Consider the following 20,470-nt stretch of genomic DNA (forward strand, 5'->3'; position numbering starts at 1 on the left):
GATTTCTCGTTACAGTCTGTTGTAATGAGAACAAACTGAATATAATTCAGTTTTGAAAATAACAAAGTAGAATTTGTTTTAACCGAAATAACCGTTATAAAAATGATTAGTTATGACTAGGATAATGACAACAGAATATTCTTATCATTGTTTTCACTCTCGAGTATATATATATAACCCTAACCCAGACCATTTGATGAAGATGGGCATCAAGACAGTTCTTCACCCTCCTTATAGTCCAGACCTTGCTCCCTGTGACTTTGGAAAACCTTAGAGACTGTCAATTGGGGAGATAAAAGGGGCTGTGACAAAGGTCATTGACACGCTCACACAATGGGTCCTTCCAGAAGTTGTTGGAATGGTACAACAAGTGTATTGCCGCTGAAGGAGATTACTTCGAAGGGGACTAGTTTCACATGTGTACTATCAGTAAAAGTGCCCATACAAAAAAGTTTAGAAACTTATTGAAGGCACCTCGTATATATATATATATATATATATATATATATATATATATATATATATATATATATATATATATATATATATATATATATATATTATTCGTATATATACTCAAAGATAAGAAAGACGTGAATCTATGCAAAGGTGATTTCAATTCCAGATCATGTACACTTAATCAAAACCGAAATGATAAAGTTTACAAAGAAATTTTTATCATATCAATATGTCTTCCAATGTACACAATAACCTTTGATATTAGTGTGGGTTACATAGATTTCGCTATCTTTTTTTTTCTAGGTCACTAAAGAAACTACAACTCTTTTCCAAAATAGTCGTGACTCTAATTTGAATGCAATTTAAATTAAAACGCACATGGGTCACAACCACTAGCATTATAGGTTTCGGTTTGATTTCATTTGAAAATTCATAAGTACTTTCTCGAGCGGTAGTATGATGTAAGTATTTTTCCATTAACCTTAATAACAAATTGAATATATGTTTTTAATTTTTGATTCAGAATGAAAGTTAGCAAAACTTTTAGGAGAGTAGATGTTGGGTTTACTTTCAGCAACCTCGCTACCCTTATTTTAGTCCTCATATTCTATGAGCGATGTTGTAATAGAAGAAACTACTCACAAAAGTAGTAGTGTATCTATTTAGCATGTCGGGTGCAGGTATTATGGAAAGAAAACGAGGTAAAAAAAATTGTGTTTTTAGCCGAATTTTTTTTTACATATCCAGCATTCACTTGCATATGAGGTTAACAGCTACTTTAAGACAGAAGAACTGGACTGAACAGGCTGTTGAGTGTTTGACAACTGAAAGAAAACATTGGAGTTGGTGTAAATTGTGGCGTTGTGAAGACGAGTTGTGATTACACATGTTTCTGATAAAGGGGGAAGAATTACTCTTTTCTGGGTTGTAATCTACGTATCTGTTGTGAGACCGAAACTTTGTGGCAATATTTGCTAGTACTGCTGGTCATTGTGGTCCACCACCCCCTAACCAGGAGGTGATTTGATCCCGTGCAGAGCGATATATAAAAAGGGACCACAATGCATTGTTGACAGAACTCTTTCTCTTTCCAGCCTCTCTGTAAAATGGGGAGGACCCCCCCCCCAGCATTTTAGTTATAGTTAGTTAGTTTTAAAAGTTTAATGTTTGAAAGAAAAGGTTGTTGATTTCTTAGTTAATTGTCATAAATATTGTAACATATTGTATGATAATTTTTGTAAAACAATAAATAATTAAGATTTCTTAATATACGACTTGTGTTGTGTTGTTGATCTGCCTTGAATGTCGAAATGGTTCCAGCATCAAGACGATTCCAGCCAAAAGACCAAAATCAACCTGGAGATGTCATTCTCAAAGAATGAAGAAACCAGAGCAGAAGGAGAGCCACACCCCAAATCCTAAGGTATCCTTTTGTTCTTCATACTTCTATCTTATTGACCGTCCATCGTGTTACAATCTGGTACCTTTTCCAAGACATTTATGTAACACATGGGTCAGTCATGCCATTGATCAGCCCATAGTGTTACAACTTACCTGCATGATAGACTCTTCCAGTACTATATTATTATGTGAGATAACACTCTCAGGAGGCAGTATCGTAATACTGTAGAATCAGCAGGAGTACTAGTACTAGGAATACTATGACTACTAGTACTAGGAATACTACAACTACTCATAATGGACACCCCCAGATAGTAAGCTCCGCTTACCCTTTATCCTATCCTGGTAACCTTTTAGTTAATATATCTTTCTTACACCTTATCTGTGTTTTATGTTTTCCTTCTGTGGTCCACATTAGTATTAAAGATTTATCATTGTTTTTGACTTTGGTATGGTATTGTTTTAGTTTTTTTTAGTTCCTTACATCAGGTGGTTTTATACCCTGTCTGGTGCAAACTCTATTAAAAAAAAACATCTTCGAAGTCAAATACACCATTGTCTTGCAAATTAAATGATTCTGGATTCATTTTATTTTTTCCGTTTTCTGAACTACTAAAACTATTGGCATTTTGACAATTGAGAGCGACGCCCTTTTTAACTGTGAATAATTACATGACTTGAACTCAAATTAAAACAGCTTCAAGCGTCAAACAAGATTAAGTAATAATAATCAAATCAACATCCTATAATAAATTAATACGATATTTGCAGTCTGATTTAAAAAAAAAGCAAAAACAAAGAGAAAATCTATTATTTGGATTCTTTAAACTACTGTTCTCATTTTAAGTTTTATTTTCACAATGCTTCGATTGATGTAACCTCTGAGCTTCTTCAGGTTTATCGGTTCTTTTTGTAGTGGTTAAAGTATTTGGTAAAATTCTAGTTGTAAAGTTACAGTTTTGGAGGTTGAAAGTTCAATCTTCAGTGCAGGCGACACTCAAAATACAATTGCAAATAACTTAGGACTTCTACCCAGTCATGTGTGATGGAACGAAAGCATGCTATCCTCATGTATTAAATAAAGTTAAGTATTCCATGAAAATTAATGAGTTCGACAGAAAGACAAAAAGATTTCTGAGTTCAACAGAAAGATTCCTGAGTCCAACAAAAAGATTCCTGAGTTCAACAGAAAGATTCTTGAGTTCAACAGAAAAATCCTTGAGTTCAACAAAAAGATTCCTGAGTTCAACAAAAAGATTGCTGAGTTCAACAGAAAGATTCTTGAGTTCAACAGAAAGATCCTTGAGTTCAACAAAAAGATTCCTGGGTTCAACAGAAAGATTCCTGGGTTAAACAGAAAGATTCTTGAGTTCAACAGAAAGATTCCTGAGTTCAACAGAAAGATCCTTGAGTTCAACAAAAAGATTCCTGAGTTCAACAGAAAGATTCTTGAGTTCAACAGAAAGATCCTTGAGTTAAAAAAAAGGATTCCTGGGTTCAACAGAAAGATTCCTGGGTTCAACAGAAAGATTCTGTAGTTCAACAGAAAGATCCTTGAGTTAAAAAAAAGGATTCCTGGGTTCAACAGAAAGATTCTTGAGTTCAACAGAAAGATCCTTGAGTTCAACAAAAAGATTCCTGAGTTCAACAGAAAGATTCTTGAGTTCAACAGAAAGATTCAAAAAAGATTCCAGGGTTCAACAGAAAGATTCTTGAGTTCAACAGAAAGATCCTTGAGTTAAACAAAAAGATTCCTGGGTTCAACAGAAAGATTCTTGAGTTCAACAGAAAGATCGTTGAGTACAAAAAAAGATTCCTGAGTTAAACAGAAAGATTCTTGAGTTCAACAGAAAGATCCTTGAGTTAAACAAAAAGATTCCTGGGTTCAACAGAAAGATTTCTGGGTTCAACAGAAAGATTCTTGAGTTCAACAGAAAGATCGTTGAGTACAAAAAAAGATTCCTGAGTTCAACAGAAAGATTCTTGAGTTCAACAGAAAGATCCTTGAGTTAAACAAAAAGATTCCTGGGTTCAACAGAGAGATCCTTGAGTTCAACAAAAAGATTCCTGAGTTCAACAAAAAGATTCTTGAGTTCAACAGAAAAATCCTTGAGTTCAACAGAAAGATCCTTGAGTTAAACAAAAAGATTCCTGGGTTCAACAGAAAGATTCCTGGGTTCAACAGAAAGATTCCTGGGTTCAACAGAAAGATTCTTGAGTTCAACAAAAAGATTCCTGAGTTCAACAGAAAGATTCTTGAGTTCAACAGAAAAATCCTTGAGTTAAACAAAAAGATTCCTGGGTTCAACAGAAAGATCCTTGAGTTCAACAAAAAGATTCCTGAGTTCAACAGAAAGATTCTTGAGTTCAACAGAAAAATCCTTGAGTTCAACAAAAAGATTCCTGAGTTCAACAGAAAGATTCTTGAGTTCAACAAAAAGATTCCTGAGTTCAACAGAAAGATCCTTGAGTTTAACAAAAAGATTCCTGAGTTCAACAGAAAGATTCTTGAGTTTAACAGAAAGATTCCTGAGTTCAACAGAAAGATCCTAGAGTTCAACAAAAAGATTCTTGAGTTCAACAGAAAGATCCTTGAGTTCAACAAAAAGATTACTGAGTTCAACAGAAAGATTCTTGAGTTTAACAGAAAGATCTTAGAGTTCAACAAAAAGATTCCTGAGTTCAACAGAAAGATCCTTGAGTTCAACAAAAAGATTCCTGAGTTCAACAAAAATATTCCTGGGTTCAACAGAAAGATTCTTGAGTTCAACAAAAATATTCCTGGGTTCAACAAAAAGATTCCTGAGTTCAACAGAAAGATTCTTGAGTTCAACAAAAAGATTCCTGAGTTCAACAGAAAGATCCTTGAGTTCAACAAAAATATTACTGAGTTACACAGAAAGATTCTTGAGTTTAACAGAAAGATCCTAGAGTTCAACAAAAAGATTCCTGAGTTCAACAGAAAGATTCTTGAGTTCAACAGAAAGATCCTTGAGTTCCACAAAAATATTCCTGGGTTCAACAAAAAGATTCTTGAGTTCAACAGAAAGATCCTAGAGTTCAACAAAAAGATTCCTGAGTTCAACGGAAAGATTCTTGACTTCAACAGAAAGATTCTTGAGTTCAACAAAAAGATTCCTGAGTTCAACAGAAAGATTCTTGAGTTCAACAGAAAGATCCTTGAGTTCAACAAAAAGATTCCTGAGTTCAGCAGAAAGATTCCTGAGTTCAACAGAAAGATTCCTGAGTTCAACAAAAAGATTCCTGAGTTCAACAGAAAGATTCTTGAGTTTAACAAAAAGATTCCTGAGTTCAACAAAAAGATTCTTGAGTTCAACAAAAAGATCCTTGAGTTCAACAAAAAGATTCCTGAGTTCAAAAAGATTCCTGAGTTCAACAGAAAGATTCTTAAGTTCAACAAAAAGATTTCTGAGTTCAACAGAAAGATTCCTGAGTTCAACAAAAAGATTCCTGAGTTCAACAAAAAGATCCATTAGTTCAACAGAAAGATTCAAAAAAGATTCTGAAGTTCAACAAAAAGATCCATGAGTTCAACAAAAAGATTCTTGAGTTCAACAAAAAGATTCTTGAGTTCAACAAAAAGATTCTTAAGTTCAACAAAAAGATTCCTGAGTTCAACAAAAAGATTCTTGAGTTCAACAGAAAGATTCTTAAGTTCAACAAAAAGATTCCTGAGTTCAACAAAAAGATTCCTGAGTTCAACAAAAAGATTCCTGAGTTCAACAAAAAGATCCATTAGTTCAACAGAAAGATTCAAAAAAGATTCTGAAGTTCAACAAAAAGATCCATGAGTTCAACAAAAAGATTCCTGAGTTCAACAAAAAGATCCATGAGTTCAACAGAAAGATTCAAAAAAGATTCCTGGGTTCAACAAAAAGATTCTTGAGTTCAACAGAAAGATTCCTGAGTTCAACAAGATATGCCTGAAAAAGGTTGGAGGTTACATAGATTGAAAAGTTGTAAAAATGACATTCAAGATGAGAACGGTAGTCCAATGAATCCAAAGAATAACCAATCCCCATTTAAAAAATTTACTCCATCTCCACCCTGTTGTGCGCTCTTTAAAATGAAACCAAAAACGTTGTTTCGTGACAATTCAATAATCAGTGTGGGCGACACTCAAAATGCAATTGTGAATTACTTAGAACTTCTACCCAGTCATCGCTTATGAATTAAATAAAGGTTTTCGTTCAATATTCTGTGTAGATTTATGAGTTCAACAGAAAGACAGAAAGATTCCTGAGTTCGACAAGATGCACCTGAAGAAGGTTGGAGGTTACATCGATCAAAACGTTGTGAAAATAACACACAAAATGAGAACAGTAGTCTAATGAATTCAAAGAATATAAACAATTAACTTTCATCTCAAAAATTCAGAAACAGAAAATCTATTATTATGTTAAATCTCTGCCTTTGTTTGTAAATGAATTATGCGAACATTAATAGTCTTAGAGAGCTCAATGAAGATGAAATATGAACAGTGTAGAGAGAAGAGTGCAGAACGGGAGACTTTGTTGGTTTGGTCACATTGAAAGGAAGGGATGAAAATTCTTGGGTTAATAGATATAGAACAGTTGAGATAGCGGGGTCAGTTGGCAGAAAAAGGTCAAGGAAAACATGTAAGGAACTGGTAAGGATGGACTTGGGAGAAAGAGGAAGGAGGATAAATAAAGACATGAACAGTTTAAGATTGGTTTGGAAGTCAATTTCTGAAAGCTATCTAACACATACCAGCATGTGAAACAGCCATTTAGCTAGTCACTGCCCCCCACCCCCCGATAGGAAACCTCCAAGATGTCCACACTCCAACTTTTCTTTTTATCCTTGGCCATTCCACTAATTGATTCCATCTTGGAGTAACAGCACATACCCATAACTACCCCTACCCCCGTCTAAAATTCAGCTCCATTTAGAGATCAACCTGCTTGTTTTCGGGGGGGGGGGAGGAACATCAAGCGAGGGGGAACTGTGGGCAGTTTATTATCTAGAAAGGGTTGGGAGGGCCTTACTAAGACTTTTCGTTTATTGGACTTTCCCCCCCACCCCCACCCCACGCCAATGAAATTTTCTATGGAATAAAAACTGTTTTTACAAAATTTTATTTTTATATAAAAAACAAAAGAAAAAAACACTTGATTTGGGAATCTTAAGTAAGACGATCCTTTGTGTGAATGTGGTATTATGGTGACTGAGAACTCTAGCTAGGATTAGCTTAGTCAACAAAGGTACAGTTACAAGAATGACCATAGACTGCCCCTCTCGCTAGTTTTTGATTGGCCTTGTGCCTAATTTTGTTTTGTTAAACTTTTTGCTTTACGAAATAAAATATATAAATCAATACCGACAGGAATGACATATAGGTTGACAGCAATGACATATAGGTTGACTCAACTCAAATTCCACGATAGAACCGTTAATCAGATTCACAATTCTTTCTGCAGTCCAATCATATTTAGTACAAATAAACTTGAGTCTATGCCTGACTTGGCCACCACGTTTTAGTCATGAATGCCCAACAGTCTTTGTTTTATCACCATTCAATGATAGGCATACCTAAATATGACATGCGAAATTGTCAATAACTGTGACACACTTATCTGCCTTCATTTTGACTGTGATGAGCCTCTCCAGTTAAGCATGTTACTAACTAGGACTATGAACAACTGTTCATTAAGGCGACTTATTAAATTGTATAGGAGGTAACACCGGTCAAGTGATTTACAACTTAGGATGTTGGCAACCTTCATGTGCTCCTCCCACGAGTACCTAATGTCTTTCTAAAAAGAATTCTGACTAGAAAAATATCAGAGAAACCAATGCCAATAATAGAATCTTTAGATTCATACGATATAATGGCGACTAGATTGTATTAGTCCAGGAGTCTCCAAACTACAGCCCACCAAAATATTTAATCCGGCGCGCGATGCTCTTATGAAAAACATAAAAATATTCAGGAAAAATTTAAAAAATGGAAATTTGTTAAAATAGTAAGGTGCATTTTCTTTTCGTTCAAAAAATGATTAAGAAAATGAAGTTTTGGAAAACCAGTTTCACTAAAAGGCAAAACTAATGAGCAAAACAGTAGATGAAACACCTTCAGATCATTTTTGTTATTTTGGTCAACGTAATCTCTGTAAAGTCAGCAATATGCCCTACCCCTTACTCCACCCGTTCAAAAACTTCAGAGATTCCTGTATTAGTCGATTACAGTAGCCAAGACCACTCAGTTACTTCAAACAGATGTATCCCTTTGTTGAACACATCCAAATTTTTTTGTTCCAAGTGACTATTTTAAATAATGCATTTCAAACAGCAACGATGAGCCACTGTTTGTGTGCGTGAGGATCAAAAGAAATGACAAAAAAAAAAAACAGTGATGCAATGATCAAGTGTTTTTGTCTTAAATAGACAAGAAATTATTGGTTTTATTGACTTTTTTCTTTTTCCTTCCATGAGTGGATATATTTTGATACTAGAAATGTTACTACATGTCTAATCTAATTGTTACATTATATGAATAAACTATACTTTTTGCACTTTGTTGACTTTTATGCCAAACTGATAGGCGAATATGGTTAAATTTGTACTCATTTTGGGATTAAATACAAATCCCTATTAATTCCTAACTGTGCATTGAACAGATACCATAATACTTAGTCTGTTGCACTATATCATAAGAAAGGTCCATACAAAATTTCAACCGAGAAAACTAGAGTAAATATGGTATTTTGATGATTAATCCCTCTAAATCCCTAACCGTGCATAAAACGGAGAACATAATACTTAATTTGCTGCAGAAAAGTGAAGCAGACTAAGAGAAATCTATGTGCCTAAAGTTGAGTTTTTTCTCGCTCTGGCATTGATATTAAAAACGTAATTTTTCTATTTAAAAATTATTAAAATGAACTTATTAATATACTCAGTCATAAATATGCTAGAGGCTACATGCAGGTTAACTAATTTGCATATTCCTTTAAAAAACGAGCGTTAATTAATTACTTATTCATTTTTGTGGTTTCTTTTTAGATTTAATTTCACTATTACACTGATGAAAACGTGGAAAGATTTTTATCTCTCTCTTTCTCTTTTTATATATAAACACACACACACACACACACACACACACACACACACACACACACACACACACACACACACACACACACACACACAGGCTAGAAGCGAGACGATCACTTTGAAACTAAAATGTGAAGCTTTGAATTCTTGATGATGGAAATCACGGCCGGTCGTGTGAAGAATAAAACTTATCTGTATTTTGTAGAACGTCGTCTTGTGTTTGTGATTCCTACAAAAAGGTAAATTAAATTGTATTATATGTCTGTGTTATAAAATGTCGTTTCATACACATCTCGACATGTCATATCCATAATGTGAATCAACATCATCATGTCTACACAATGTCCGAACAGTGAACACTGTCTCCTCACTCCAAGAGCTTCTTCCCCTTCTTCTTCCATAAACACAATTAAGGAATGAACATTTAATATATAGGAATCGTTATAAACGAACAATCTCTCTAAGTCTCTTAAAACAACATCTCTCTCTCTCGGAGTCTTTCTAAGCATCTCTCTCTAAGACTCTCTTTTAATGAAACCCCTATATGTAACAGGTGCGCAATCTCCAACCATGCCTCTCCTAAGTCGACATTATTAAATATCAGTGGCAAGTGAAGTGTATATACAGGACGACTGGAAACAAATGCAGAGATAAGCGGAGAGTACACACTTGCTTAACTTCGGTGATCTGAGGAGAACTGGTGTGTCAACGCGATTATGCCTTTATATATATACTAGCGGGGGGGGGGTACCTGGAGTTGCTCGGATGTTTGGAGGTGTGTGTGGTTTTGGGTAAATCAAAACTTCGGGGGGGGGGCGCTAAAATTAAAAAAAATTTTGGTAGGTAAGTATGAGGATCGAACTCAAACCCTTGAGGCGAAGTTGGAAATTAAAGTGTGAAAAAAAAAACATGCAACGTTAACCATTGGGCCATCGCAAAATACTAACAGAAACACGTTTGAATTTATTTAACTTTTTAGAATTGGCAGGTGCACGTTTTAATGACTTAATGAGGTCAACTTTGACTGCAGGACAGTATTTTATTTACTGCGGGAACGCTTTTTTTATTTTTATTTTCCCAAGATGTTGGGGAGGGGGCCAGCTTCCCATAAAAAGGGGATTGTCTAAATTGAATAGCAATTGTCAGATATAAGGAAAATATTTCCACATTGATAAAAGCTGATTGCTTTCGGACATTTCCGGCGATTGCGATCAGAAAAATACCGCCAGAATTAGTGTTGTTTTTTTAATACAAAAAAGCCTAATCCACATGCGGCGAGCGAAAAATGTTCAATATTTATCTTTTCAAAGTCGAGCAAATGAAATAGAGAGGCGTCCTCTGTTGTTAACTCATAGATATTATGATTTATATGTGATATAAAAAGTTGTGAGCCGACCGACCGCTTCTCGGAAAAAAGCCTTCTACAGATATACACAAAAAGCGAACATACATACACACATACATACATACATACATACATTGTCGCTTTTATATATATAGAAGATATATATATATATATATATATATATATATATATAATGGAACAAGAATTACAATTAAGTTTACCAAGATAATCCAAGATAGCAAATCTAAAGTATATTATAAATACTGAAATGTTAAAAGTAATCTCAACCAGATGTAAAAGCTTAATAAAACCAATTAGGAAATAGAGCTTATAATAAAAACACATAGTTAATAAAACATGTTAAAAACAGTAATTGTTTGTATTTTTTTAGATGAGGTGTTTTTATTGATTGAGATTGTCGGACTGACTTCCTCATCTTGGTTGTTATAGTCACAACGTTTTGGCCGTTTTGCCCTCCGATCTTCATCAGGTGTTTTGTAACGAACTGGGGAACCGTTTGTTAGGAGTCTCAAACACGGTACCCCTGTAATAATAATAAAAGGTTGGGTTCGAGACTCCTAACAAACGGTTCCCCAGTTCATTACAAAACACCTGATGAAGGCCGGAGGGCAAAATGTCCGAAACGTTGTGACTATAACAACCAAGATGAGGAAGTCAGTCCGACAATCTCAATCAATGTTAAAAACACTTTGAAAAAGAGTTAAAAACATAATTAATTTTAAAAAGGAAGCATAAAATAAGCGGATAATCCTTAATCGTGGAGTTTCAATGAAATACTTTCCTTCTCATCAGAGGGTAGGGATTAGCAAAATGCGGGATCGGATTTTGCATGCAAAAGTATTTGATGAAACTGTAAGTAAGTCATAGATCTTACTTTTTAAAAAATAGGGATGGAGAGGGAATCCATCCTTGAGCCCCTGGGGAACATAGGCCACCTACAACTTTTTGTAGATGTTTTTGTAGCGAGGAGTTCTTTTTTACAGGGTGAGGGTGCTGGCCCCACGCCCAACTTTCCCAGAAGGTACATACAGCGCCTAGCCTTCCCAAATGGTCACCCATCTGGTACTGGCCAAGCTCAACGTTGCTTAATTTCAGTGATCTGGTGAGAACCGGTGTGTCAACGTGATTGTGCTGTGCGAAGCAGAGGGAATAGGGGGAAGAAAAAGGTGATTTCACATGAATGGATGGACTATCCACTTATTTTGTGCTTTCTTTTTTAAATTTAAATATGTTTTTTAGTCTTTTTCAGAGTGCTTTTTAACATGTTTTATTAACTACTTATTCTTATATATATATATATATATATATATATATGACCTTGTTGGTATGTGTTCAAAAAGTCTCTACTAAACTCCTCTCTGAATTTGAGTTGAAATTTGATATATAGGGCATTTAGATCTGTAGCACACTTTCGATTTGGGTTTTAACTGGGAAAAATTGTCGCTTGGTGGTAAAAATTGAAAACAAAACAGTTGACCTCAGCAGAGTAAGTCAAATAAAACTTTACTCCTGCTGTTTCTTTTGTGCATGCTCAAAATAAAACATTCACAGCTCAAAGTCGCTTAATTTTTAACTGCTCATATCCACCTCTTGCTAGCTCAGACAGAAACGACGCTGGAGAGATAAGTAATAACTAAAACCAGAGTGCTAAACATCCTGGTTTCGATTCTAGCAGATGGTACCCAAGTAATTTTTTTAATAAGTTTTGAAACCATTAATTATATTGGATAATAATCAATAGAGAATTGGCTTTATAATGATATCGAAGAAATCTGCATGAATTAAAAAATAATATTTTTGCATATTTTATGAGTGGGCAACGCCAGGCAGCCTGCTAGTATAATATAGATTACAAGAATCAAAAGAAGGAAATAGAAAGTATTGACAGGTCGAGTCCAAGTGGTGAGTGGACGGGAATGCATAGAATCAATTTGTTCAGGCCAAGTATGGACTAGTTACAGGTATCTGGGCAAATTGCCCACTGAATAACTTAGGTACTTAGAATCTAATATATTTATACATAGTTATTTTTGACACCCACTTCTTTGTTGGAGGATTAAGTTTCACAGGTGAAGATAAAAACAATATAAGTAAAGTCATTTCTTATTGCAGTGTCGAAGGGTTTGTTGGGTTTGGCATGATCAGCTGGTCTCAAGTGGTCTGACAATAATCTGGAGTATGTGCAGCTTCCATATCGGCTTAGAAAGACTGCGGATGAAGATAGAGTTTGTGAAAGCCAATGATGACACAATATCAGTAAAACAAATGAAATGTTTATTTTCATAACTTCTTCTTCACTTGTGCACAACATACAATATAGTAGACACCAATATAAATGGCTATACCTATCACCTTTGAGCTTTTTTTTTGGGGGGGGGGGTCTTTTCATCTGGCATCTATAAAGACTGGTAATAGTGAGGTCACTTGCTGAATAGTTGACATCATCATGCATCATTATAGCGAAACATTTGTTTTTAAAAAATGTTGGCCCCCCCCCCCTGAAGTATCAGTGTTGTATAAGTGTACCAATATTAGATGGGAGTATGTAAAAATAATGTTAAAATAGCATTTTCCACATGATGTTAGATTATGCAAAAGGGTGGAGAACTGCATTAGAAGTTAAAAGTTTGAGTTAAGGATAAGTGTCAGATATAAGTAATTTGCAATTATATTTTCAATGTTGAGCCTGGTCAGTACTAATTGGGTGACCATTTGAGAATTCCAGGCAATATATGTACTCTGCTTATCTCGCCATTGTTTCTAGTCATCCTCGACCTCTCCTTGTCACTGGACTCAAGCAGATTCAGGAAAGGTGTGGCTGATGATTGCACAACCCTTGCCTCATAATTATAAGCACAGCTAACCTTACAAGGGGTATCCATTGTCTCTTAAGACTGACTGAAGGCATCGATTTTCAGTGTCACCCTTCAACCTTCCACCTTCAGAAGAGTGTAACTTTACAACTGAATTTTATCAAGTACTTTATCCACTATGCCACAGGTCCATAGTGCGGGTGACACTCAAAAAACAATTGTCAATTATTTAGGACTATTACTCAGTCATGGCTGACAGAACAAGAGCATACTACTCCCGTGGATTAAATAAAGGGTTTCATTCGAAATTCTTTGCAAATTCCCAAGTTCGACAGAAAGATTTCTGAGTTCAACAAGATACACCTGAAGAAAGTCGGAGTTACATCGATCGAAATGTTTTGCAAATAACAATCAAGATGAGAACAGTAGTCTGAAGAATCCAAATTATCCTCATCTCAAAAATTTAGAAACATAAAGTTATTGACTTGGAAATGTTTTAATTTTTCTCAGTGTTTTTTGTCCAAAGTTCTAGAATCTATATACTTTCTTTTATCTTTTATGGCTAAAATCACATTATAATTAAAAAGACTTTATAAAAAAGTCAGTGAGGCTTTTATGCATCCTTTTGAGAGTCCCCTTTTTTTAGCCTCTTTTGAAAAGAGTAAAAAGTCATATCCAAAATACTTCAGTGAAATAAAAAATGGGTAATTTTGGAGTTTATTCAAAATGGTGGACGATTGTGACGTCAATTGTTTGCTATTTCAAAGTGTTATATTTCCTTATATTGCACTTTCTTTCAGATCCATTTATAAAAACTGATTTTATTTTCAAAATAAAATTGAAAAAATGAAATATTTTCTAATAGTAAATTTTTTTAATTTATAAATGGACCAGAAATATAACAAAATATAACGAAATATAATGAAATATGCTATTCTCTATCTATATAAGAGCCAGGTACGTCCAAGGATGGAATACTGTTGCCACATCTGGGCAGGAGCTGCTAGAAAGGACTTGGCCTGCCTTGATAGAGTTCAAAATAGACTTCGTAGCCTCATAGGAGATGTCCTTTTCTCTTCCTTGCAACCTCTATCTCACAGAAGAGATGTTGCGAGTTTGTCTCTGATGTATCGTTATTTTCATGGAAAGTGTTCGACTGAGCTTCAATCTATGGTCCCCCCTCGCCAAACTTCCACAAGAAACACTCGTCTAGCTGTACACACTATCAATAATTCCCCCCACTCTTTATCTGTGCCTAAACCTAAACGTAGATTCCATGAACAAAGCTTCTTTCTTAGAACTGCACGCCTGTGGAATTGTCTTCCGTTTTCCTGCTTTCCGGCTGACTACAATATGGTCGTCTTCAAGTCTAACGTAAATAAGTTCTTGATGAACCGTTCCATATAAGTTATCAAATTTACCAAATTTTCATTACTAATGATTACTATATTGTCCAATTTCTACTGTACACTCTTTAACCCTTATCCTTGAGTGGCCTCTTGGCCTTGATAATGTGGTGATCCCTATGTAAAAAAAAAAAATAAAATAAAAAATATAACAAAATATTACCCTTTTGTCTGATTTATTCCCTGCTTCCTTTGTTCCAGCACGTATGACTCGTTGGTCTAGTGGTTGCCATGAATTCACTGTTTTGATACCTCATTGTAATACAACTATCTATTTGTGTAACTTCTTTGAAAGAACTACATGATTATGGAACTCTTTCCCTGTTGACTGTTTTCCTCCTACTTACAGCTTAGTCTTTTCAAGACTAAAGTCAATAGGCATCTCCTGTCTCCTTGTCCCAGACCAGAGAATCACATACCTTCTTATTGGCCCAAACACCTAAAAGAACGCCATAACAATGAGTTATATTTTACATGGATATCCTTGTTGATGTTTGGCACACTGAGTCTCTTTCTACATTTTCCTAGTTCTCTGCCTGCTTCTAGCAGAGACATCTGCATGTCTACTCTCTAACTCGTTTCTCACCAACTCATCAGCTTGATCTCTGCTAACTAACTAATATGTCAGCAAACCCAACTACGTGTTCAAGGACACAAAACAGGTGATCTTTCATGTACGAGAGGCGTGCAATAAGTAATGCCCCTGACCCACTTCCAATAGCAGTAGAGCAACGAAACTTGGCAGAGTTATTAGTCTTTCTCTACATAGGAACCACCCAGATTTCTCCGATCGTTTGATGCAGCTCTTGAGACCGTTTTTGTAGAATACCCCAGGTTAGTCCTTCAACCACGACGTGACTTCAGAAATCAAGGCTACATCATCTGGGAAACGCTTTCCTTTCAAAAACAATTTCATGGCTGGGAAGAGGTGAAAGTCAGAGGGTGGAAGGTCAGGAGAGTAAGGAGGATGGGGAGATTTCATAACCACATTCCCATGCTTCTGATCTGGTGACATGTGAGTTGTGGACCGGAGTGTTGTCCCGCAGGAGGAGGGTACCTTTGCTGATCTTGTCCTGCCTTTTGATTTTAATAGCTTCCCTTAATTTCCTCAAAAGTGAAGCATAATAGGCTCCTGTAATTGTGGTACCCTTTGCCAGGAAATCTGTCATCACTACTCTGTCCTGGTCCCAGAAGACTGTGAGCATGACCTTGCCAATGGAGGGTGCACCCTTGCCTTCTTTGGAGGTGGTGAGTCCAAGTGCTTCCACTGCATTGACTGGGCTTTGGTTTCTGGATCATAGTGATGGACCCAGGTTTCATCCTGTGTAATTAGTCTTTTGAAAAACTTTGACTCATCTTCTTGGCACATCTCCAAATTCATCCTCGAGCACGACGCGTTCTCGCTTCTGGAATGGTGTGAGCAACCTGGGAATCCATCTGGCAGACACCGTATGCATATGCAAATGGTCATGAATGATAGTTTCCACAGACCCTGTACTAATCTTGACATCTTGGGCTATTTGGCGAATAGTAATGCGCCGATCTTCCAAAATGGCAGCCTCAACTTGACGAACAGATACCTCATCAATGGCAGAAGGGGGGCGACCAGGTCTGGATTCCTGATGCTAGCGTTTTACAAGGTCATATGATGGGGCATTATCACCATAAGTTTCTTTCATTTCATCAAAAGTCTCCTGTGGTGTGCGTCCTTTCAAATACAAAACCGGATCACTGCTCGACATTCAACAGGCTCCATTTTACACCTGACTCAGTTCAAACACCTGTAAAACAGAAACCACAATTAGTTCAGAGCTGTAATTTGCCACACAACACGTAGAGATATAAATCATTGCACATGCAAAATTTCAGCTAGATCAGACAACTGGAAGTGGGTCAGGGGCATTACTTATTGCACGCCCCTCGTAAGCCTAAATTTGTTTACTTCTAGCCAAATTCCAAATCTACTTTAAAATTCCTAAATCGACTTTGTTTATTTATTTTCTGCTTAAATTCCTGACTAAATATTCCAAGCTGTAAATCCACATTTTCCAAAATCAAATTGATTTATTTTTCTAATAATAATAATAATAATAATTGACCAGGTTATCCGGTGTTGTCCGGTCAATATCTAACATAAGATAACATCTAATATATATAACGATATATAACATAACAGTAGATGGGATAAACAAGAGGAACAGTTTTTTCCATCAACACCGGTTGACCTTGACCTTCTGCAAATAAACATAAAAAACCGAGTTGTTTGTTTTTTCCGCCAGCAAGAGTTTTTTTTTTTTTATGTAGGGTGCGTATTTTTAAAAAAATTTATTTATTTACAAAACTTTTTAATAAAAGTATTCAAACAAATTTTTTTAATAAATAAAGGTAGGATAATTATTTTATATTTTAATAGTTATATTATTTTTTTGGTAAGCAAAAAGTATAAACAAACGAAACATGCGTGCGTGCGATTGTCAAGATAAACCGATGTTGACCAAAATCTGTTTTTCTTGTTTTTTCCATCTGCTGAGATCCTTAATCTCTAATGGATCCATGTTCATTTTTGAACTATTCAAGTTGTGCATAATTTCATTTTCTTTTTTAAGGTGGGAAGTTGAATCCATAGAAAGACGTGGATTACCTTGTTCCTTTGAGCATGTTTTCACACCAGACTTTCTGGCCCGTGGTAATGACCAGACTAGAGGCGAAAGAAAAGATGAACAAGATGACCTCAAACATCATCGACATAAACACGTACGAATGGTAAATCCTGGAAAACGAAGTAGAAATAATTTAATATGAATTAAAAACAAATAAATTCCATTTTATTTTATATCAATTATACATTCTGTTATTTTATAATATGCACACATATGGGGTGTTCGTTCGCGCCTGACCTCCATAGAATGTATAAAAAGTTTTAATGAAAAATAATTTTTAAGAATTACATTTTTTTGTTTATTTATAAATGGTACATTTTTTAAAACGTCTTTGGAACAAAACTCTGTTCATGGAAATTCAACCTCATGTTAGGCACATGCTGGAAAAAAAAAGAAAAAAAAAAAAAGAAGGAAAACCCTTCCAAAGGAAATAGAAGTAATTTCATATAAATATTAAAAAAAAAAAATGAATTCTAAGAAATTTCAATTCTTTTTTTTAGAAATCGCTCCAGACAAGGCATGAAGCCACTTGATATAAGGAACTAAAAAAAAAAAAAACCACTTCAAGGTAAAAAATTTGACGACAATAAGTGTTAGATGGAATAAATTCTGACCCAGAAAACAACAATTCTTCTCTCTTTATCAGAAACCATCGCCCATGGAATGTGAGGACTAAAGGGACAAAATAAAGGGAAGCAAGAGTTACATGGCCGCTAAAAGTAAATAATATATTCTGTTACATACACTCTTGTAACAGTATGGACACAGTATAACATCTGTATTACGAGGATCATTCCAAAAGTAATGCTTCCTATTTTTTAACTAAAAATAAAGTTAAAGAGCTACGAAGACGGGAGAGGTAACATTAAAACAAGCGACCTTTTGTGCTTCAGAATTTACTTTTCTACATAGTCAACACCATTCTCAATGCACTTTTGCCAGCGATAGAGTGGTGGCTATGCATTGGTGTCCAGAGTGCGTTTTGTCATTTGTAACATATCGCAGATGCACGGATGTAAATGAATGCAAAATGACGTCATCGGAAGAGAGGAGAAGACTATAAAAAGGAGAGCGATCGTGGAGGAGACGTGGATAGCGTTTGCGATCATGCGTGAGGTGTGAAGGATGCTCAAGAAGATGACCATATGAGGAACGTCACAGCGGTAAAGAGAGACTGAGGAAATAAATGTTGCTACAAAGAGCAAATGAGTTGGAGTTATTTCCTATTCTTTGTCTTGGCGACTAAAACTGGACATAATGTGTGTTGGTTCTCATCTCACATCTGAAATCGATGGACCCATCTCCTGACAGTGTTGACATCAACTGCATCGGTTTCGTAAACGTTCAACAGGTGACGGTGAATTTTGATCGCTATAATTTTTCCTCCATGGAGAAATTCAATGACGCGTCTCTGCTTCTCATGCACGTCCATAACAGAGATTGCTTTCTTAGAGTCTCACACCATCAATATCTGCAACACAGAGATGAAACTTTTTGATGATGAATGCATAAGTTAAGTCTTCATAACAATGCAATTTACAATACGATCTGATCCATCGGAATAAAAATAGGAGACATTAATTTTGGAACGTTCCTTATACATTAATAAAAGTTTTAATGAAAAAATTATAAAAAATTACATTTTTATTTATTTATAAATGGCACAGACTTTTTAATTTCTTAGAACGGAACTCTGGAAATTCCATTTGATGTTAGGTACATGGGTGAGGAAAGGAAAGAAAGAAATATATTTTCAGTTGTGGTAACAAGACAAGTTCTTCATATGAAAGTTTTACAAGGAGGAACCAATGATTAAAGTTCAGTCGAGCACATTCCATGTTCTATATATATATATATAGATACACACACACACACACACACACACACACACACACACACACACACACACACACACACACATATATATATATATATATATAGAGAGAGAGAGAGAGAGAGAGAGCAATATACTTGATATTCTTCCGTGTAATTATGGAGTGCCTGGGGTTATTCCTTTTTTTGGCTGGGATTGTTTTATATAAAAATATTACCTTTTAAAATATTTTGTAAGACTTGATACCACAAAATTCAATAATCTGTGTTCCTATTCACCTTTAGGATTCTGATATATATATATACTCACTCACTCACTCACACACACACGCTCGCACGCAGATAAACGAACGTTTATTCATTTCAATTTCCCGCGCATTTTGCACAAAAATAAGTTCTTCTAGCTACGATATAATTTCAAATACGCCCACACACTTTTTCTCACAAGAACAAAAGTAAAATGAACGCATTTCTGGCAGACGTAGTTGACGACAGTATCACGTGACACAAGCGACCAATGAGAAAATTTAGAAGATTGTCTTTTTAACGCTTTTCCAAAAACCAAAATATCAGCAGTAGCAATCTTGTTTTGGAGCCGGTCCAGAATGTATAAAAACGCATCAAACAGTCTTTCTTTCCTTCTTTTCCCTTCTTCTCACTTCAACGTCACACGAGAATATACCTCTCGTTTTCATAACATCGCCGCTGTCAAAGCCGTCAAAACCATGATTACACACGCCACGGACGCACTAAAAAACCACAGTTATGCACACACGCACCAATTCCGCACATTTTCTAATTAATAACAACGAATTACTTTCCTCACAAATTACTTTCCTCATGGGACTTTTAAATAAGACGAACTTCTCCAGTTAAAACACAAACCTTGACATAAGGACATTATTATCACACAAGACTTCTACCTTCTAATCTTATTAATTCAACGAAGGACTTTCATCTAACATTCTAATCATAATGACTTCGCAAGAACTTTCACCGATCGGACCTTTGCTTATTCGTCTTATTTTTGTTAAAAAAAGAAATGCAATGCATTTTAAACCAGAAGGAGGTGTCATTTTGTCATATTCCTTTTTTATTATTTTGTTTGGGGGAAAGAGATTTAATTTTACTTATATATATATATATATATATATATATATATATATATATATATATATATATATATATATATATATATATATAATTTAAAGGGGTTAGAACAGTAGTCTAAAGAGCAAAGTGTATTTTAATGTGATAATAAAATTACTAATTTAATTAAAATACAAGAAAAGAACAGTGCTCGTTGTAATTCAGATATATAATAAGCTCGATAGGCAAATATCCTAGAGCTACTTTAATATTTAGTAATGTGATTGATAATTTAAAGTTCAAATTAGAATTAAAAATTAAAAATCTGTTTCATAAGAAGGAACA

At 35.1% G+C, this 20,470-nt stretch overlaps 1 protein-coding gene across 3 annotated transcripts in view; it reads right to left on the reverse strand.

Moving 5' to 3' along the window:
- LOC145291182 (uncharacterized) overlaps window positions 1-20,470 on the reverse strand; it is a 134,329-nt gene that overhangs the window by 36,605 nt on the left and 77,254 nt on the right. For 2 of the 3 annotated variants that reach the window (XM_080136760.1, XM_080136758.1), the window contains exon 3: window positions 17,185-17,313. The exons of the other annotated variant lie outside the window; for it this stretch is intronic. In XM_080136760.1, the coding sequence (XP_079992886.1) occupies window positions 17,185-17,313 (129 nt within the window). The remainder of the gene's footprint in view (window positions 1-17,184; window positions 17,314-20,470) is intronic. 3 annotated transcript variants of the gene reach the window in all.

This window comes from Euprymna scolopes, chromosome 12, assembly GCF_053919585.1.
Source record: "Euprymna scolopes isolate OS-2025 chromosome 12, ASM5391958v1, whole genome shotgun sequence".
Classification (NCBI taxonomy): Eukaryota; Metazoa; Mollusca; class Cephalopoda; order Sepiida; family Sepiolidae; genus Euprymna; species Euprymna scolopes.